Source organism: Camelus ferus, chromosome 3 (assembly GCF_009834535.1).
Source record: "Camelus ferus isolate YT-003-E chromosome 3, BCGSAC_Cfer_1.0, whole genome shotgun sequence".
NCBI lineage: Eukaryota > Metazoa > Chordata > Mammalia > Artiodactyla > Camelidae > Camelus > Camelus ferus.
In genome coordinates, this window is record NC_045698.1 from 202,613 (window position 1) to 221,602 (window position 18,990).

At 53.5% G+C, this 18,990-nt stretch overlaps 1 protein-coding gene across 3 annotated transcripts; it reads left to right on the forward strand.

Annotated features, from left to right (window-relative positions):
* The first annotated feature begins 3,505 nt into the window (after window positions 1–3,505).
* PDCD6 (programmed cell death 6) lies at window positions 3,506–17,114 on the forward strand. Of its 3 annotated transcripts, none has more exons than XM_032469097.1 (6): window positions 3,506–3,687; window positions 4,439–4,500; window positions 11,003–11,047; window positions 11,861–12,013; window positions 14,525–14,634; window positions 16,495–17,114. In XM_032469097.1, the coding sequence occupies exons 1-6, from the start codon at window positions 3,593–3,595 to the stop codon at window positions 16,591–16,593; spliced, it is 564 nt and encodes a 187-aa protein (XP_032324988.1). In that variant the 5' UTR covers window positions 3,506–3,592; the 3' UTR covers window positions 16,594–17,114. The 3 variants fall into 3 exon arrangements, with proteins under 3 accessions (XP_032324988.1, XP_032324981.1, XP_014418624.1); XM_032469090.1 differs by having other exon boundaries at window positions 3,509–3,687; window positions 11,861–12,019; XM_014563138.2 differs by lacking the exons at window positions 3,506–3,687; window positions 4,439–4,500 and adding an exon at window positions 8,581–8,675 and having other exon boundaries at window positions 11,861–12,019.
* The last annotated feature ends 1,876 nt before the right edge of the window (window positions 17,115–18,990 follow it).

Consider the following 18,990-nt stretch of genomic DNA (forward strand, 5'->3'; position numbering starts at 1 on the left):
ACTACTTGCGTGGAGTGATGTGGTCCGACAAAACGAATGAAGTAATTTCCAGGAGAATATAACAGGCAGAAGGACTGCTGACCACCTCAGACCGCTTCATCCCAGCCAGGAGATATAATGAAGTTTATACCAAAGTGCTTTGTAAACAAGGTGGAAGTGTTACTGCGGGCATTCGAGCAACATTTAAGTGTTAGGACAAGAAATTTAAAGCCAGCACAGGTACCCCTGAGGCATGACAGGATGGTAACAGGAGGGCTGATTCGGTTGCAAAGAAATAACTGATGGGGTGGTTTCCTTATCTCATCTGCTACTTCTGAACCAAAAACAAACTTTCAAACTATTTTCATGAATATTCTGGGACCAAGAAAACCACTGGGAAATGGGTTGTCTGGAAATGTAAGTTTCTACGGGCTCCACGAGGTAAGGAACCACGGGACAGAACATTTCGTACTAGAAATGTTTGTAAAATGTGTGTTCAGGGTTTTAGAGGAACCCATGTGTTTTGGGGGAATTGATGCACCAGGGAAGTAAAAAAGGGAAAAAAAGGTGTTCCAAGCTAAAAAGAAAATTTCATTCTGCCCGGAGAGATGTGGGTAATTTCTAGTGTGGGTCAAAAGAATCAAAAAGGTAAGCTACATAGTAAAATACTCAGACCTGCACTGTTCATAGCAACAGCCACTTGGCTATTTATATTTAAGTTCACTAAAATTATGTAAAATTCCATTCTCCTGTCACCTGGATCCATTTCAAGTGCTTGGTAGCCATGTGTGGCTGGTGGCCATCACACTGGATGGCAGATACAGCAATTCCATCATTGCAGTAAGTTTCAGGGGCCAATGCTAGTGAAGACTTTGGTCATACCTTCTTTTACCTAGCATCGTGTGTTCCATAAATTGACCACTGCTCAGTAAGAAGCCAGAGTTAAATACAAACTGGAAAGTCATTCGCTTTCGTATTGAATTCTGACAAGAATATTTGCTGAAAAGGAAGGAGAGAGCAGGACACAGGCTGTGCCCTGCATTCCGTGCCAAAGGCTGTCAGCAGGGAAGTGACTGGAAAAGGAAAGGTCTCCAGCGTGCAGTTGCCATAGTGGTCCTGCTGAGAAGATAAACACAAGTAATGAACCCGAGTGTCTTGTGAGAAAAGCTGTTGAGGTAGATGATACAAGATGTGTCTGTGAGTGTGTGCATTGACACACGTGTACGTAGGACAGAATGAGGGCATATAACCTACTTGGTCATCCATTTATTTCATGTGTTTATTGAGGGCTTACTATATGCTGAAGACCGATGAACAAGATAGTGGACTGAAAACTGTTAGGAATACTAGCACCTTATGTTTAGAGCCAATGTTTAGAAAAATTCTAAGGATGATAAAAGAGGCATTTTTTCCAATTAGCTCGGAGAAATTAGACCAAAGGAATGACTGGCCCAATATTAGGGAAGAAAGCCATGTCTTCCTGTTCACTTCTCTTCACCCAGAGACATCATCTAAACGGAAGGCTTAGAACAGATCTGGTTAGGAGGGAATTGAATCCCAAGATAGGCGAGGAGATAGTGGCAAGCACATCAATACTTTACTGACTGGTCTGCAGAGCCAGGGGCGGGAGATTGTCTGCCTCTTTCTGTTGGCAGAAGGTGGGCACTGCTCCTGCTGTACATCTTGGCAAGGTGGTGTTGGCGCTCCAGGTGACACCCCCCCCCCCAAATGGATGGCAGCAGTCTGTGGCCAGGACTGTGGGTTAAGTACTGCACTAGGGCATAGCACAGGTGCCACGACCCATGTGCGTGCCTCGATTAGCCTCACAGAGCTTCAGCTCTTGGCCATCAGGGCTGAGGTGAAGGGAGGGACTAGGGCTGCCTAGTTGGCGAACGCGCCAGGCCAGTCTCTGATGAATCCTAGGCTCATTTGTACATATATATGGGTATGCATTGAGGGGTATGATTTTTTTCGTTTAAATCTTCATTTCCTAAATTAATCTCCCTTTTAAGAATAAGCCTTGCCACCGCTGAGGTGGCACAGAAAAGGCACAGACAGACCTGGACTAGAATCTCTTCTGCCTCCGACCTTAGGCCAGCACATTTTTCTTGCCAGTAAAATGGGGGCCTTGATACCTTGCCACAAGGTGCTGGGATGAGGATGACAGGAATATTTAAACATGAAGGTAGATTCAGTAAAAGTGCTTCTTTTGCATGAAGTATTTCCCATCTCTAGACCTACACAGAAAGTGGAATGGAGCACTTCTGGGCCCCACAGACGGTGCTGGCTGTGGCAATCTAGGCTGGAATCTTGGCTGAGGATTGGTGGAGCCCATGACACCGTCTGGAGAGGGAGGCCAAGGCCAGCTGAAGTCGCTGAGAAGTTTCTTGCTGAAGTTGCACAGTACTGGAGAACTTACAAATTCGATCACAAAATCGTACGTATTTATTTTGTGGAGTCCTAGAGAACAAAAAAGGAGCCAGAGATGGGAGATACAAAAAAATAGATTTCAGAAACTACAAAGAGCTGTGGAAAATTGTAGCTAGGGTTAGTCAACAAGTGATGTGAATGTTTTATGAGGATAAAACTAGAAACCACTTGAATTCATTAAGTGATTTAAAAAGCCAAATTGTTGAAGAGGCTTGTAGAGTAAATGATCTGTGTGAATGTCGAAGTTAGAGTATCTTAATCTCTTTGAAGAGTTAAAAAAAACTCTCCAGCATATGGTCTGGTGGGTAAAAGAGAGAAAAGGGACGGAAAACAATACAGCTGGAGAATGACAAGGGGTCAGACACGGAGCCAGAGCCCTGAATAATGGAGTCATGTCCAGGAAAAGTCTCGGGCGCCTCCTCGGTGCTCGACTCCTCAAGCTGTAAGCAGCGGAGGAGGATGAAACACGTCAGCGTGATCTGGAGCAAGAACTCAAACCCCTGAGAGGCTAGAAGGCTAGAAGCTGATACTGGGCTTCCCTGCGCGGGGTGCGCTGCGGTTCAGCGGGGTCCCAGACGCAGGCGGCAGCGTCTCCCACTGGCCGCCTACCACTGCCTGCAGGGGACATCTGGGTCTGGCCACAGGGAGGACGCACTTGCAGGCAGAGCCGGCGGGCAGTGGGCGCTGTCAGATACCGGAGGCGGCGTCGTGCGCTCCCGAGAAGCTGGGGGGGAAGGACGCCGAGACGCGCAGTGGGGTGGGAGGGGCGGAAAGTCCAGAAAAGCACCGGAAGGTTGGGAGCGCTCTTCCCCTCGACCACAGTCCTTCCATGACCTCTACTTGGTGCAAAATGGACCATGCTCTAGGGAGCTATCTCCACCCTGCACGTCCCCTCTGCACTGCCGGGGAAGCGGCTCCCGACGCGCGTCCGCGACCCTGGGGGCAGCCTGGCCTCGGCCACCAGCTCAGCAGCGCCCCAGGTACCGAGACACGCCCGCCGGACGCGCGGGCGTTGCCCGGCAACGGGCCGCGATGGGATTGGCCCCGCCCGCTACCGTGACCGCCCCGGAAGTGGCGTAGGCGCCGGGGCCCGCCCCCAGCCCTGCCCCGGCCGAGGAGGAAGTGGAGCCGCCCCGAGCCGCCCGCGTCCAGCCAGAGTCTCAGCCCAGCCGCGCCTCGGCCCATGGCCGCCTACCCGTACCGCCCGGGCCCCGGGGCCGGCCCTGCCGCGGGCGCCGCGCTGCCGGACCAGAGCTTCCTGTGGAACGTCTTCCAGAGGTGCGGCCGGCCGCGCGGGCGCGTGCGGGCCTCCGCTCGGCTCTCCTCGGCCCCAGCCGCGGGCCTCCTGTCCGGCCTCTTCCTGGACTCCGCCGGCCCTGTCCCGGCCCTCCACCCCCATCCTTGGGCCCCACCGCCTCCGCCTTCTCCTGCCGCCCCGGGGCCCCTCCCGAGCTGCAGAGCGGCCGCCTCCCGGGGATCGCAGTCCGCTGGCCCCTGGGCTGGGCCTCCACCGCGTCCCCTAACCGCGCTGCCCGCTGTTGCCCCCGGGGGGAGGGTCTCCCGGGGATGCTTGTTTAGGGGAGCAGAAATGCCAGCAGCCAGGAAGGAAGCTGGGCCGCGCGGCTGCTGGGCAGGTGACCGCCACCGTGGCGCCTTCTGTCCCTGGTCGTCCTTCCAGCAGATGAATGGCCGAAACTGGAGTAACTCATGGTCAAGGAATGGCTTAATTGTCAGAGAATCTTCTGTTTGTGAAAAAGAGAAAAGCTGATGCGGGTGGAATTCAGACAGGCCGTGGGAGAAAGGTTTGACAAAATGGAGAAGGAGCTCGGACTTTGGCAGGGAGATGGCCTAAGACAGTGAAGGAGGCCGGCTTCCGTGTTCCCCGGTGGGCCAACGTGGGAGTGAGCGGCCAGGGAAGGGACAGCCAGAAAGAGTGCGGGGTGGGTGGAAGAGTTAAACCTTGGTGCTTGCTCTGCTTTGCGTTTCCTGCGAGTTCAGTCTCCAGCTTAACTGCTCTTTAATTCTGTAGGGTTGACAAAGACAGGAGCGGCGTGATATCGGACAACGAGCTTCAACAAGCGCTGTCGAACGGTAGGTGGCACCTGGCTCTCAGGACGTGTAAGCTGCAGGCCTGACCACCCATAGTAAATAACTTCTTTCTCTAATTTATTTTCCAAGTCATTATGACTTAATTATTATTGCTGGCCTGTGGTGGAGGTGCTCCTGGTTGTCCCTGCTGCTCTGAGTGGGTCCTTGCCGAGCTAGTGGGGCAGCGGCGTGGATGAGCACAGGGAAAGCTTGAGAGGCGGCTGGGGTGTGGGTGTCAGGGAGCAGCAGGGAGCCTAGCTCTGTGCAGCAGACGTTCTTCACCTGTATGAAGACCATCGACGTTCTCAGGTAATTGCAACTTGGGCCTCCTCTGGAGAGGAGCATCAAGGTCTCAGAGGCACTGATTGAGAAACGGCTGGGGATACTGGAGGCGCTGGCGGCCAGAGTCCAGGGAGGTGGGCTTGTCAGAGGGGAGATGCTCGTCATTCCCTTGAGGGTGCTGGGGGCTCGCCGTGGAGTTACCTTGGTGCCGGTTTCACTGTGATTAATCTATGGAGGTGCTCACTTCATTAACTACCTGGCTGCGTTACCCTTTTTCAGTCCCTCACACACCACCATCTTTTCTGACTTGTGTCTGTGGTGCCTTGGCAGAGGTGTGCTATCCAAGCTGGAAGAGGGATTGATCTAAGAAGTAACGAAGTTGTTGAAAGGCTCATCTTTACTAAACGGGAGCAAGCTGGTGGTGCAGGAGGCAGAGGCTGCCTCCCAGCCTGGGGTGTGGGTTAGAGGGGAAGCGTGCCCCCACTGTCACACACACCATGGATACTCTGTTGTTACTGCTGGTGGATTTGTATTTACAGGTTGCTACAGGGTCATGTTTTCACTAGAGGGTGTCAGTACTGCCCCGAGTTCAGCTGGTTGTTAAAACATACGGCTCTTCAGTCTTCACAAGCACATAGTCTTGAACCAGGAGCCTGCTGGAGAGAGATAATTTTAACAGAAGTGCCCACGGGATGTTTAGTCCACCATTCCTAAGATCTTTGAAATCAGTACCTGATTGAACCCAACCAATAAGCGTGAATCGGGACCATCTCACAGTGGCCCTTGTGAGTCACTTTTCTTGATTTGCCCTGTGGGATTCCCTCAGCGTCTGTTGAGGACAGGTGAGCACTTGCCCCCTGAAGCCGATAATCGCTTAGCCCCGAGGGTGGCTAACGTTTGGCCGCCACGCCTTCTGTGGGGCGGCCCCCTAGGGAAATGACGGTCTCACTCCTCCCTGGGGTTATGGTGCTGCTTGTGTGGAAGCAACGTTGGTAGCTGTTCTGTATTACTTCATTTGTATCTTACAAATCCTAAATCTTTTAACCAATTGCATTTTCTTCACATTAACTGCTAAAATTTTAAAGTTAAATTTCTTACTTGTCGGTAGCGAGAATTTAAATTTTTAAGAGGTGAGTTTTACTGATAGTCTTAGACCTCTTTCTTTCTTATCCTTTTCTCCTCCAGTCCCACATAACTAGGATTTATTTTGCTCTGTGGTAAATATCTTCATAAATTCTGTTAGGTCCTTTCTGCGGTGAGGTGGGTTATTAATGAATACGGATCTCTGGTTCTGTCACAGCCTCATAGCACTTGGCCCAGCTGCCTGTCCTGCTCTGCAGGTGAGAGCCAGGACTGGAATCCAGCTGTGTGCCTCACAGTTAGGTGCTCACCTGAACCCTGTTCTGTCTCAGCTGCCTCTTCACGTTGGCACCCACTCAGTGCGCAGCTGCAGGGAGCTCTGCTCCTTCCGCCCAGAACACTGGCCTTTCCTGGGGGCGGTGCATGGGTCCTGCCTCCCAACCCTGCAGCACCTTCCTTCTCCTCGTTCCGCTGAAGTCGTTTTTGTAGCCACCTCTGGCTACTGGACGCCGGCTTCCTGGAGGGAGGTGAGGCTCTTGTTCATGGTGGTGTCGTTTGTCCTGGCTTCAGTCACCAGAAGGATGCGAGTCAGTTCTCTTTCATCTCCTCTTTGAATTCCCACAGCTGGTGACTTTTGGTTTTTCCCGCAAGAATGGACTTCTGTTTTCATATTAGGACTAGAAGATGAGGCTATTTCAGGACGTTAGTTTAATTAGTTTGTTACTGGTGAGAAAACTGACGCTACAGAATAGCATGGGTCCCTCCTCAGTTAGGTCTGTGCTCTGTGGCTGTTAGAACCCAAGCAGCCCTGCCCTGGAGAAACACTTGTGGGTCCTGGACACTGAGTCCTTTATGTGGCTTGCTTCCCTAGGAGAGCTTCTAAAGCAGCTGCTCTCAGGGAGGGTGCAGTTAAGAGGTATGAAGAAGGAGGGCTGTGCTGTTCCTTTCTGTTTGAAATAACATGTCACAAACTATCTTCACTTAGGTCCTTTTTTAAAAAAAAAATTTATGCTTTCATATTTTTCCTTGGAACTATGGAAGTTAATTTTGCTTGAGCCCCTTTTTTGCATTTCTGTAGGTTTGGGTTAACGTAACATGTTGATATTGATGTATTTTGAGGAGGCATTTTTTAGCTGGACTTTAAACAATAAGTCATGTATTCTTTTTGAGGTTTTTTTTTTCTTTATCAGAATAGACATCACCTTTTCTGGGGATCCCACATTGAGAAGAAGTGAGAGAAACCAGACCACACAAGCCAACAGTTCCATGCAGACTGTTTATCAGGTCCCCTCACTGCACCCCCTCACAGGCCCAGCTTGGTGAGGCTGCAGAGGGCCTGGTGTTTACCTTCCTGACCTTCCACCTGCCTGCTCAGAGCCCGCGTGTCCCCCAGGTGGGCCTGTGTGACAACAGGCTGCCCCAAGAACATTCGCCCCTTTGCCTGGATAGCTCACACTGACCATGAGACTGTGGCAACCCTGCTCCACCACCCCACTCTCCCCGGGCACCTGGAGCCTCCCTGGCTGACGACATGTGCGAGGTGTGGTCACAGCTCTTGATGGAAGGTGAGGGGTGCCCCCCTGCTACGCCCTGTGCCACACCTGGGAGGCAGCGCCTGGTCTCCCTGCTCCTTTTCCCTCCGCTGATTCAACTCTGTGCCTTTTGCCACAAACTGTACCAGTGAGTTTTGTGAGTCTTAGCGATTCATCACGCCAGGGGTGGTCTCAGGGACCCCTGACATGGCCTGTTGTGTCTTCTCTTCCCAGAAACTTGCACAGTGGAGTTTCAGGTGGAAGCAGAGGAAGGTGGGGTTGCTTTACTCCATGACCATGACCGTGGCAGGTCCCACTCTGGGATGGCTGGAGGGTTAGCCCTCCCCTCCAGCCAAGCCTGTGACCACCAGGTCCGCATTGCCTGGTGCAGAACCGGAGACGCTACTGTATCTGTCAACTGAGTGCACAGTTTTACTATTAGACTCTTAGATTGTTTCTGATCTTCAGGAATGTGCTGTCATAGAACAAGTTTCTAGAAGTGGTGTTTATCAGACCAAAGAGATAGGTGTTGCTAAGGCGGTCGGTAAGTGTTCACGCTGCCTCTAGAAAGGCCGTGTTTCCAGTCATGACTCTTTGAGGCCGTGGTTGAAGGTGCCTGCTGGGTATGGAACTCGGGAACCTGAGAGGCACCAGTGTCCTGGCAGATTCCACATGGGCCTGCAGGACTGTTCACACACCTTCCTATGTGAACTCTCTGGCAGAAACGCCCAGAGGGCTGGGAGTCCCAGGTCTGATGCAGTAAAGTGGAAGGAGATCACCAGTGATGCTGCGAAAAGTCTGATTCTCCCCCCCCAGAGATTCCTGGTGGTCAGGTATTTCCATGTGGGTGTGCTGGGTGCTGTGACGACTCAGCCCTTTGTCTCTTCCTGAAGTCTGAGTTAGTGGTCAGGAGGATACAGTTTCAAGAAGGAAAACCCACTGGAGAATGGAAAGAAAGAATATATTCTCTCAGAGCAGGGTTTCCCCCGTTGAGGAGGGTCGGATGTAAAGTCCTCAGGTCACCTGTGTGCTGAGGGTTAAAGAGGAACATGCTGAGCATCCTGATGTGACTGCTTCCCCCCATGGAACTGTGGCCTATTCGTCCCCAAATTATGGGTGAAAATAGTTCTGTGTACTCCATTTACGTGGAAAATACTGTGTATGTGTCTGTTTTCCTTGGTTCTTGCAGGTGAAATTGAGGCAAGATTTACAGAAGTAACCATGTATTTCCAGGTGGAAGTCTGTCAGGAGATCTTTTGTGAGCTGTAGTTGTGACATTCCCAGGTGTGTTGGTTACTGGGAAAGGCGGGTGAGAATGTGTGACATTGGGGCTGGCCCAGAAAATCTGGGGCAAAGGTCATGGGTGGTGCAGGCTCGTGAAAGCAGTCTTCCTGCTGCCCATCCTGTGAGCCCATGGGCTCCAGCTTCTCTGCAGTGTGGTGCGTGTTCTCACAGACAACGGAAGATTTTCAGGCAGACACTCCAGTGTGTTTAACCCTTGGTATAACTGGACATTAAATGCCTGCCTCATTAGGGGCTGTTAAGCTTTGGTGTTCAGTCTGAGAACCAGGCAGCAGGACTTGGCACGCGATAAACAGTCAGCCAGCTGTTGGCTGTTGTTACTACCATGGTTTCTGTGCAGAGCTGGGCCCCGTTCAGGTGACAAGAAGGACCAGTGGGTGTACCAGGAGCCTGCCTCCACCTCCTGTAGTTCGCCAGCCTGCAGGTCACCTGCCAGACAGGCCACCTCCCTCTGTCCTTGACTCAGCCCAAGACAACCTGTTGGTCTCCTGAGCCTGGGACCCCTGCTGTCCCCAGGGCCACTGGTGCCTCCAGACCACACCTCTCAGCAGGCACCATCTCTACACTCCAGGGGGGCTTGGTGCTTACATGAAAAGTACCTGTGTTTGTGGCATCCTTTAACTGTTTCACTTGTATTGCTTCTATTTAAAACTCGTTTGGCCAAGTCGTTAGCTGATGCGGCCAGTGATGCCCCTGCTCACAGTTGGGAGGGACGGTGCGTGCAGCCTCTGCGTCCAGGGTTGCTGAAGTCGCTCCAGCTCTGCACAGGCAGCTCTGTTCTGTGAACATTCAGGATTCCTCTCCATGTGGCCCCAGCCTATATCAGAGGTGGAGGGAGATGGGAAAGAGTCTCGTGGCTGCATTTGGTTCCTCGGGCTTCTGCTCAGTGGTGGGTTATGTTCTGTGGAAACACCAGTCAGCGTGGGAGGAGCTGGAAAGTGAGAGGTGGGTGAAGAAGCCATTTTCTCCTTGCAGAATGCTCCTCTTCCTGCTGGGTTCTCTGCAGCACGGTTTTCTTTGTGCGCTGGCGTCAGTTATGCTGACCTGTGATGCTGCTGTGCACGACCTCCTGCCTGCTCTCCCCCAGCGTCTGTGAAAACTGTGTGGAGATGCTGGCCCACCGCCCGGGTGCCCTTGAAGGGAGGGCAGCCCCACTTACTAATCAGGGGTCCGCAGGGGAGGGGGAGGGCGCTGGCGGGGCAGATGGAGTGACTTGGGGGCCAGTGTTCGGGGCGCTCAGGAAGGCTCCCCTGAGGAAGCCTGTTACAAACTGAGGCTTAAGGAGAGGCAGAGGTTGGGGTGAAGGTGTGCATGGGTTTGGGGGCCACGCTGGGCGTGGAGAGGAGTGTGTGTAGGGGCCGTGTCTGGTGGTCATGTCGGTGGTACCTTTAGTAGCAGCTGCGGCCAGGTAGGAAGGGGTGTTGCTTTGTGTGGGGTCCGGGGATGGGTTTGTGTGCCACCGAGAGCTGAAACAATTTGTATAGAGAAGAAAAAAGGGGTGTTTTTGTACAAATAGGTGATGGGGTGAGGCACTGCTTTCCCTCCACATAAAAAATGTTTTTACATTCTTTTTCTCACTATTAAAATTGATTAAGGTGTAAGTCACTGTGAAAACAGGTTCCCGGGTATAAAGGTATCTGGTGAACACTCCATCATCACAGCTGATAAATGGTTCTAAATTATCAAGTCTGTCAGATTCAACAGTTCCTTTGTAACAAATATCTGGCAACGTCCCCATTACTATTCTGAAGGGAATCATGGAATAATCTATCCTAACCTTTCACAATTTCAGAGAAAATAGTATGATGCCCAGACTAAGTTTAGGAGAACTTGAAGCATGGTTTTATGGTGTGCTTTTCAGCGTGTTCTGGCAGGACTGCCCGCTCCATATGCAGAGCTGCTGTGAACGCAGTAGCTGCAGGGCGCAGGGTGGGGACCCTGGTTGTGGGAGCAGTAGTGCCCTGGGGGTGGGATTTTGTGAGATGGTAGTTGGCGACATTCCTAACAAAGCTAGGTGCCGCCTTCTGGGCTGCCTGGTGGCTGTATCCTGGAGAGTTTAGTGACTGTTAAAATGGTCGTCTCTGGGTTATACAGGGAAAAGGTGCACTTCCCGGTGCAGGTCTTCAGGAACAGCCCTGAGCTCCTGGCTTGACCTGAGGGACTTGACTGTCTGGGTGGACAGGACCCTGGCTGACCTGTGGCCCAGGGTCTTCATGCTGAAAGCCCGTCACTTACCGTCTCTGGCTCCTGGGTGACTGACTGGGGGCCGGTTCCTTGTCCTCCTTTAACTGCTGCTGTTTGTTTCTCAGGCACGTGGACTCCATTTAACCCAGTGACTGTCCGGTCGATCATATGTGAGTACGGGTACCACTGTCCTGCCTGTGCCCCACCCTGCCCCCAGGACTCTGGCTGCAGGGGCGTGACCCTTTCATCCTGCCTCCCCGGCCCTCGCTGACCTTTCCTTTCAGTTTCTTGACTCTAAAGATGTCACGTACTTCCGGGACCAGTGCGTTCCACACATGGTCCGTGTCTTGCGTGGCTCATGTGACATTTCATTGACCTTTGATGTACCTCTGACCCAACCAGGAACACTCAGACTACCTAAAAAGAGGTCAAATGATTTATTATTTTCTCTGTAGCAGGGATTCAGACTGAGTTTTTATATATACATCTTAAGCCATTTTGTATGCAATTATATATAAATGGAGTTACAAGTTCTTTCCTAGTTGAACTTGGAATTAGGCTGTTTTGTTTTTTGGTTTTTTTTAAAGAAAGGCAGGTCTTACTAAAAAAAAGTATAAAGCCAATAGCCTTTTTCTCAGTGGAGTGGCCTCCCTTGACAGCGGACTCCTCTGAGCCCCAACTTGGGGCCAGGGGTCCTCTGGGGAAGGGAGGGGGCGGCTCCAGGAATCAGGCGGTGTTCCAGGCCCAGAACCGGGAGTGGGAAGGGCCGTGGGAGGGTCGGGACCAGCCCTTCAACCCTTCTGGCCAGGTCTCTTCCTTAAAGTGGCTGTGCTGCAGAGAACCTGCTCGGGTACCGTGTTTTCCTCGTGGCTCTGCCGGGTGTTCGGCCTGCACCTTGCTTCCCTGGGACTGACTGGCTGGGCCTCAGGCCAGGGACGGAAACGGGGCTGCCAGGGAGGGACTGATGCCACCCTCTCTCTCAGCCATGTTTGACCGGGAGAACAAGGCCGGCGTGAACTTCAGCGAGTTCACGGGCGTCTGGAAGTACATCACGGACTGGCAGCACGTCTTCCGCACCTACGACAGGGACAACTCGGGCATGATCGACAGGAACGAGCTCAAGCAAGCCCTCTCAGGTTTTGGTAAAGCGCGGGTCTCCACTGCATAGCTGTTTCACTTTGGAACCTGGGGCCGTGAAGTGGGTCTCTTACTTTGTGCAACTTAATGATTTTTAACACAGTCTATGTGAAAATTTTGTTTGATTGCACAGATTTATATTTTGATATTGTTTATATCATGAAGGCTTATATTTGATTTAGTCTTTGATGCGGTTTTTCATCCAAAATGAGACAAGGGCTATGCAGTAGTTTGTCTTTTGTGAAGTGGAGTGATGTCACAAGCACACTGAGAATGTGACTTCTGAAACAATTCAAAGTGAAGAGGTGACTGTGAAGCGGCGGGGGCAGCTTATGTCTCCTGACAAGTGGAAACCCACAGTAAGAGTGCAAAATGCCCCCCAGAGACGGGCCTGTGAGCTGCACGGAGGCTCCCATTCTCAAGTGCGCGTCGGCACGTGTGCACGTGCCACATGCGAGGCAGGCCTGCCTGTGTGCCCTGCTTGACGTGAGCAGTGTCCACGTGGTGCCTTCCAGAGTGGGTCAGCGGGCCTCCCGGTCCCAGTGCCCTCATGGGCCTGAGGGGCAGTTGGGGTTTCTTATTTGTGGAGGAAGGACTGAAATGGTCAAGACTTGCAGTCATCACCCCAGGATTCTGATTTGTTTGAGAGGATTTCTGTCAGCCGTCTGTTGGCTGGCCCTTCTGTTAGATCACAGTGTAGTTTAGGTGTTTCAGATTTTAATAACATACGGGAATTACATTTTAGTTCCTGTGTGTGCCCCCTCCCCTGCTTTCTCTGGGCGTGTACTTTGTGGCTGTCTTCTGTTTCTCTCCTTTCTCGTCTTAGAGGCCCTGGGCCCCAGGAAGTCTGTGTTGTGAGCTCACCAGGTGTGGGTCAGGATTTGGGCAGGACATTGACCTCAGGTCCTGGAATTAGACCTGGGAGTGCAGCTGGCCTTGCTGCATTGTTGAGGGTTGGGTCGGCCGAGTTGGGGTCCCAGCAGATCCGCAGCAGCCTCTCCCCTTTCTTGAGCCATTGGCTGCATGTAGACACGGGTGGTGCCCCAGTTCCTGACTGGCCTCCGCCTTTTTTCTCCGGCTTGGGTGATGGCGAAGCCATTGCGGCGCCTCGCTAGTTCTTAGGAATCTTTCCTAAGGGCTCACTCTGTCCACCAGGGACGTCTGTTCCCCGGGCTGGCAGGGTTTCCACCCGCCTCGCCCTGATTCTCACTGCTGCTGAGGCGGGGCCCCGCCATCGGTGTTGAGGGGGCAGGCCTGGACCGAGAGCCTCAGTGTCCAGCAGAGCCTCGTCTGGTTCTGGACCTCAGCCTTCCCTGCTGTCATGTCTCGTCTGTCCTTTCCTAGTCTGGACAGGAATCTGTCGCATGGCGATGGCTGGACAGGCACTGCCCCAGTCCTCCTGTCCACATGCTGGATGGACACTGCCCTGTTCCTGTGCCCCAGCCTGGGCCACTGTCTTACTGCCCACAGGTGCAGGTGCTGGGTGTGAGGAGGGGTCCCGTCCAGCACCTGCTGTCTCTCTTTTCTAAGTCAGAGTCCTGTCTCCTACTCAGCTGCAGGGAAGGGGGGTCCTGGATTTAAGGCACAGGATGCATAGAGCACGCTGACCACTTTGGAAAGTACAGTCAGGTGTTTGCATGTTTGACTCTTTTTCAGTAAAGTGATGAAGTGCTCACACAGGTAATTAACTGTGGCATTCACTCAGACAATAGGTGTACATATCCTTGCAAAGATTCCAGCAAGACTGAAAACCAGTAGAAACATTTTGGCACCTGGATCTTGTCTCCTGGATAAGTGAGGATACGGCAGTCACACAGGTGGTGGGATTAGGAGGGAAGGGAGGGGGAGAGTGGTGTCCTCACTTAGAGTGGCCCTGGGCCTCCCGCGTTGCAGCCATCCCCTGCTGGAGGCCTTCTGAGACACTCTGTAAGTTGAATGTGGAGGTGGTGACTCTGCCTGACCTGGGTGACCCTCCAGGGGCTTTGATGTGTGTGAGGCGGCCTTGCTCCTTCCTCGTGCCTTCGATGTCCTGATGTCAGTGTGCTGATGGGTGGGGGTGTCCATCAGCTAAGCTCCTGTTTCCTTTAGTTGACATTGTGTTTAATTGGGAACCTTCGTGAGGGCTTATCTTGTGAGGCGTTCTCTAGTAATGAGTAACCCAGGGCAGCTAAGTTACTCAGAACTTCACATCTTGGTTAGTAACCTGGTAAAACTCATCAGTGAAGGCTTTTAAGAAGGTCAACTCTACTGCATCCCAGAAGACCCTGTAGGGTGACTTGTGGTTGGTGGTGTAGCCCTCAGAGCTGGAGTGAGCTTAGTGGGTTCACGTGGTCGCCCACCAGCTCCCAGCACAGCCTTGGCCTCCGTTTACTCTCGTCCCTCCCAGAAGGGGCTGCTGGTCGCAGTGTGAGACAGATGTCACTGCACAATGACCGTGTGGTTCTCAGTGGAGGAAGAGGCTGGGGTCTGTGGGCAGGGGTGTGGGTGTTGACTCTGCTCTCCCCCTCAAGGGTACCGGCTCTCCGACCAGTTTCACGACATCCTCATTCGCAAGTTCGACAGACAAGGACGAGGTCAGATTGCCTTTGATGACTTCATCCAGGGCTGCATCGTCTTGCAGGTGCGTGACTGCCGGAAGCGGGGCGGGGGTTCCCGCTCTGGACGTGCGACTTCGCAGAGTCAGATGGTGAGACTAGTTCCGGAGCTGGTAGGAGGGAGCGTGCTTTCTGGAGAAGTAACTGTTTCTTCTGTTAAATGGAGACGTAGACAGGGGTGCCCTTTTTCCCCGGAGACGCCCGAGGGACGTCCATTTGAGGGGGCTCCAGTGGGCTGACTGCATGAGCACCGTGGCATTTATTATTTTACCCTGGGAATTGGGTCGTGATCCTCACGGTGTGCTGCCTTCGAGTGTGAGGCCAGCCCCGAAGCTGGGGGCACTGGAGGCTCTGTCTTAGTGTTGGGAACAGCGTCTGGTGGGGCCGGTGGTCTCAGTGGCTGCTGCTTCACACTTTCTGCAGTGCTTCCGTGGTTTCCTTCTGTGGCCTCACGACTTTACCAGACGGGAACTAGTGCAGGGCTGGAATAGGCACCCAGAGGCGCCTCCAGGATGTAGGGCAGGGGTACTCACACCCTCCCTGGCTGTTTCCACACGGACCCTGCTCCTGTTTGTAGGTAGGATCCAAGTTCAGCCCCTGGGTAGCAGGATCTGAGTCCTGTGAGGAGCTCGCTCGGCACCTTTGCAGGCCTGTGGGCTGCTCTCAGACTGGCGCCTGGTCCTGCCACCCCTGGAGAAGGAGCCTACAAGCTGGACAGAGCTGGGGAACTGGAGAGGAAAAGCAAAGCCTCAGACCACACGCAAAAATTCTCAAAAGCGTTTTCCTTCATTTGCCTCTTTCCAAAAAGAAGGCTTTTTGAAAACTATTTTTTACACAGCAGTGTGAAAACTTTTAGAAATCTTGGGAAAATACAATGAAGTATAAAGAAAGGAAGGCCACCCTTGTTCTCCCAGCGGGAGTCCACTGCTGCTGGTGGCTCTGTGGTTTGTTTCACACCCATGTTTCTCACACTAACACCTGCGTGGACCACCACCTGTGTCGGCCCCGTTTATCAACCTGCCCAGCACAGGAAGGGTGGGACCAGGGGCCTGGCGACACAGGGGTGCAGGTGGCACGGCTCCCAGGCCAGGCTCCAGCCTTGCCCTTGGCCCCTTGGCAGTCAGCTGGCCACCAAGGTCGCCATGAGCCTGAGGTGTTGTCTCCTCCTGTGTCGGGACTCTTCAGGGTCTGTTATGGTTGCCCCACATCTGCATTTCCGTGGCACTTACCTGACCGTCCCTGCTGGCAGGTGGCCAGGCTTGTGAACAGACTGAAGTGGAGCCCCTTGGGTGGAGGTGGGAGTCAGGCAGGAGGAGATGGGGCAGGCGGGTTTTGAGCTGTAGGGGGTCGGACGGGGAGGTGGGGCAGGCAGGTCCTGAGCTGGCTCAGAAAGACCCACCCTTCTGGCTCTGGGCTTCCCCTGCTGGGGGGGAAGAGGGGGCAAGTTCTTAAGGAGGAGCCCCAGAGGGGACTGGTTCCCCTTTGTCCTGAGCAGCATGTGTCCAGAGCAGAGTTGAGTGGTCAGGGAAGCCCTCCAGGAGATGGTCTTAGAGTGGGAAGGGAAGGCCCAGGCTCGCCACTGGGGAAACGGCCAGGACCCAGGGCCGGGGTGTGTAGCTGATCTGGGCCTGCAGCCCACACTTGGCCTCTGACCCCTGTCATCCTACCCGACCCCCACATCTTCCTGGTAGAGCGGCCTGGGTTGGGGGTGGTCAGGGGCACTCCCCCCACCCCCTCCAATGCCTTCCTGCGCTGGTCTCAGGATTAGGGGTTGTGAAGATGTGAATGCTTCTGAATTTGGGTTCCTAAATGTCTTTTTACCAAACACGTTTTGTTCCTTCTGTTTAATAAGTATCAGGTCTAAATATCTGTTGTCTTTTCCTCAGAGGTTGACAGATATATTCAGACGCTACGACACGGACCAGGATGGTTGGATTCAGGTGTCGTATGAACAGTACCTCTCCATGGTCTTCAGCATCGTATGACATGGGCCTTCTGCAAGTAACCAACATGGCTTATGGATAAAAGAGACTGAAAATGCCAAATCTCTTAGTTTAACAAAACGAACACGGATGCAGTTAGATACTGTTCCTGTTTTAGGTTTTGTATAATGAATATTTGGGGACCCAACTGTACATATGTGGATAAGCTGGTTAATGTTTCACAACTGTAACAATAGTCGTGTCAGATGTAGACATTTGATTTGAGACTTCACCTGTGCCATGAGGTGAGATGTAATGATGTTTCAGGTCTTCTGCATGCACAGAACTCATCATGTGCTTTTCTAGATAGCTCCCATTCTAGAGTGAAGACACCTTATTAGCCAATAGGAATTTTAAATAATATGGAACTTGCACAGAAGGCTGGTCACGTGCCTTACTTTTTAAAGAGGTTTACTGTATTCACTTGCATTTGCAGCACAAGCAATAAAGCACACAGGCCCTTGTCCCCAGCTGGCTCCTTCTGGTCGGCTGGGCCCCAAGGGTTCCGGCATCTTCCGGGGTAACCCCTGGCTCTGCTTCTGGAAATCCAGAGATTTGCCCGTCCTCCGTGATAGGAGTTGGTCTGTATTTGTACAGCGTTGGGCGCACAGATCCAGATTTGGGTTAGAAGGGGGTGGGATTTCTTTCACTTGCTAACAACGCCCCTGTGCGCCAGTGGCGGTCTGTGAGTTGCGAGCGAGAGGTGCAGCCAGTGCTGTGCCTGCCCCGTGGAATCGCTTCAGGCTCTCCTGTCTCCCTCCCTTCGTGTGCTTCCGCAAACCAGGATTCGGGGCAGAGGCTGTGAGGGACTTGGGGTTCTGGGTGGGTGCCAGGGATCTGTAAATGGGGCTGGGGCACCAAAAACTGGGTGTCTGTGGGGGTTCGTTTTGGGGACCTGTGCTGGGTGGGGAACTGGGGGCTGTGGCTTCCTGTCTGTGGTGTCTGTGATTGGAGGGAACGTCACTGACCACAGTATACTGGGTCGGGGTGAAGAGTCTGTGGCTCAGAGACCGGCCTTCTGAGCTAGGGGGTCGGGGGATTTCCACCCATTTCCATTTGGGGGCCTCTCTGGATTTCAACACACTCGTGAGGGCACCAGCACGTGATCCCAAGTTCTACTCCAGTGAGGTCAGTCACAAAGTTTTTAACTTTGAGAGTCCTTCAGAACCCCAGGCCCCAGACTCCCTGAGGCCTTCATGAATCCAGAACCCAAGTTCCTGACTCCCTGAGACCTGGGACGTCTGGGTGCTCAGGTGGACTCAACATCTTCCAGCTGGTACTCCACCACCTCCATCTCCTCACCCCCAAGGCACCGGTAGCCTGCCTCCCTGTCCCCTGTACACAGCGGTGTCCTTCCTCCCCTGGGGGGCCCTGTGCTTAGCTGTCCCTTGACCTGCGCTGCAAGGTCCCCAAGCTTAGAGTGAGGGCGGTGGGAATCCACCTCGCTGATCTCTGACCCCACAGGCTGCCCTCTCCCCCACCACCACTCCGCAGGCTGGCTCTGCCTTCGTCCTGGATTCCTGGGACCTGGAACCCCTCCAGCTGCTTTCAAGCAATGGTGATTCATGGCCTCGGAGCGGAACCTGCCCAGTGCACAGTCGGCGTTTGATCTCTGCAGGTCATTGGAGGCCAGCTCGCACCTGCGAGTGGCCATGCTCAGGCGCATCCCCTGATTCAGGGACATGAAGGAAGAAGGGGAGACGATTTTGAGAGAAGGTCTGATTGTGGGTGGGTTTTGGTCTCTCAGGGAGTGGCCATGGCACCAGTGAAAATAGTGTGGGCCTGTCAGCACCTCACAGGTGGATGGTTCAGAAGTACTCAGGTGTGAGGGACAGACACAGGTGGTGGTAGAGATACAGGTGTGCCATGCAGATTCGCTCAGGTGTGCGGTGCAGACGCTGCACACCGTCAGTGGAGTCCAGGGTTTTGGCCAGTGAAGGTACGTTGAGAGGCAGGTAGGGGTGTGGGGGGTGGGGACGTGGCTGCCCCCGTGGAAGGCACGAGAGGCAGGTGGCCTTAAGGGTTGGGGGTCCGTCCTGAGCCCCGTTGCTCAGCAGGCTGCAGGAAGGTAAGGACTCCCCTGGATGGGCCATGGCTGCTTGGTCTCGGAGGCCAGTCGGCCACATGGGGGCAGTGCAGTCCCACCCAGAGGGACTCACCTCCCCCAGAACTGGAGCCCTGACCTCAGTGACCAGCCGGCTGGGAATGTACGGAAGCAGCAGTGCCACCAGAGGGCCCCCGGGCTGAGCTGTGAGGACAGCAGCAACTGCCCTAGAAAGTGGCCGTGAAGCACGCAGGATGCTGTGTGGCCAAGATAGTCCCCACAGAATCCCCGCTGGGTCCTCCTCCTGTCGCCCGAATCCCTCTAACCGAGGCCCCCCCACCCACAGGACCAGCCTG

Excerpts from the sequence above, each read along its gene's own strand:
- PDCD6 (XM_032469090.1), top strand. The coding sequence starts at position 3,593 with ATGGCCGCCTACCCGTACCGCCCGGGCCCCGGGGCCGGCCCTGCCGCG. Across the intron at positions 3,688-4,438 it reads CTGTGGAACGTCTTCCAGAG|GGTTGACAAAGACAGGAGCG; the intron begins GTGCGGCCGGCC and ends TTAATTCTGTAG. Across the intron at positions 12,020-14,524 it reads GCAAGCCCTCTCAGGTTTTG|GGTACCGGCTCTCCGACCAG; the intron begins GTAAAGCGCGGG and ends CTCCCCCTCAAG.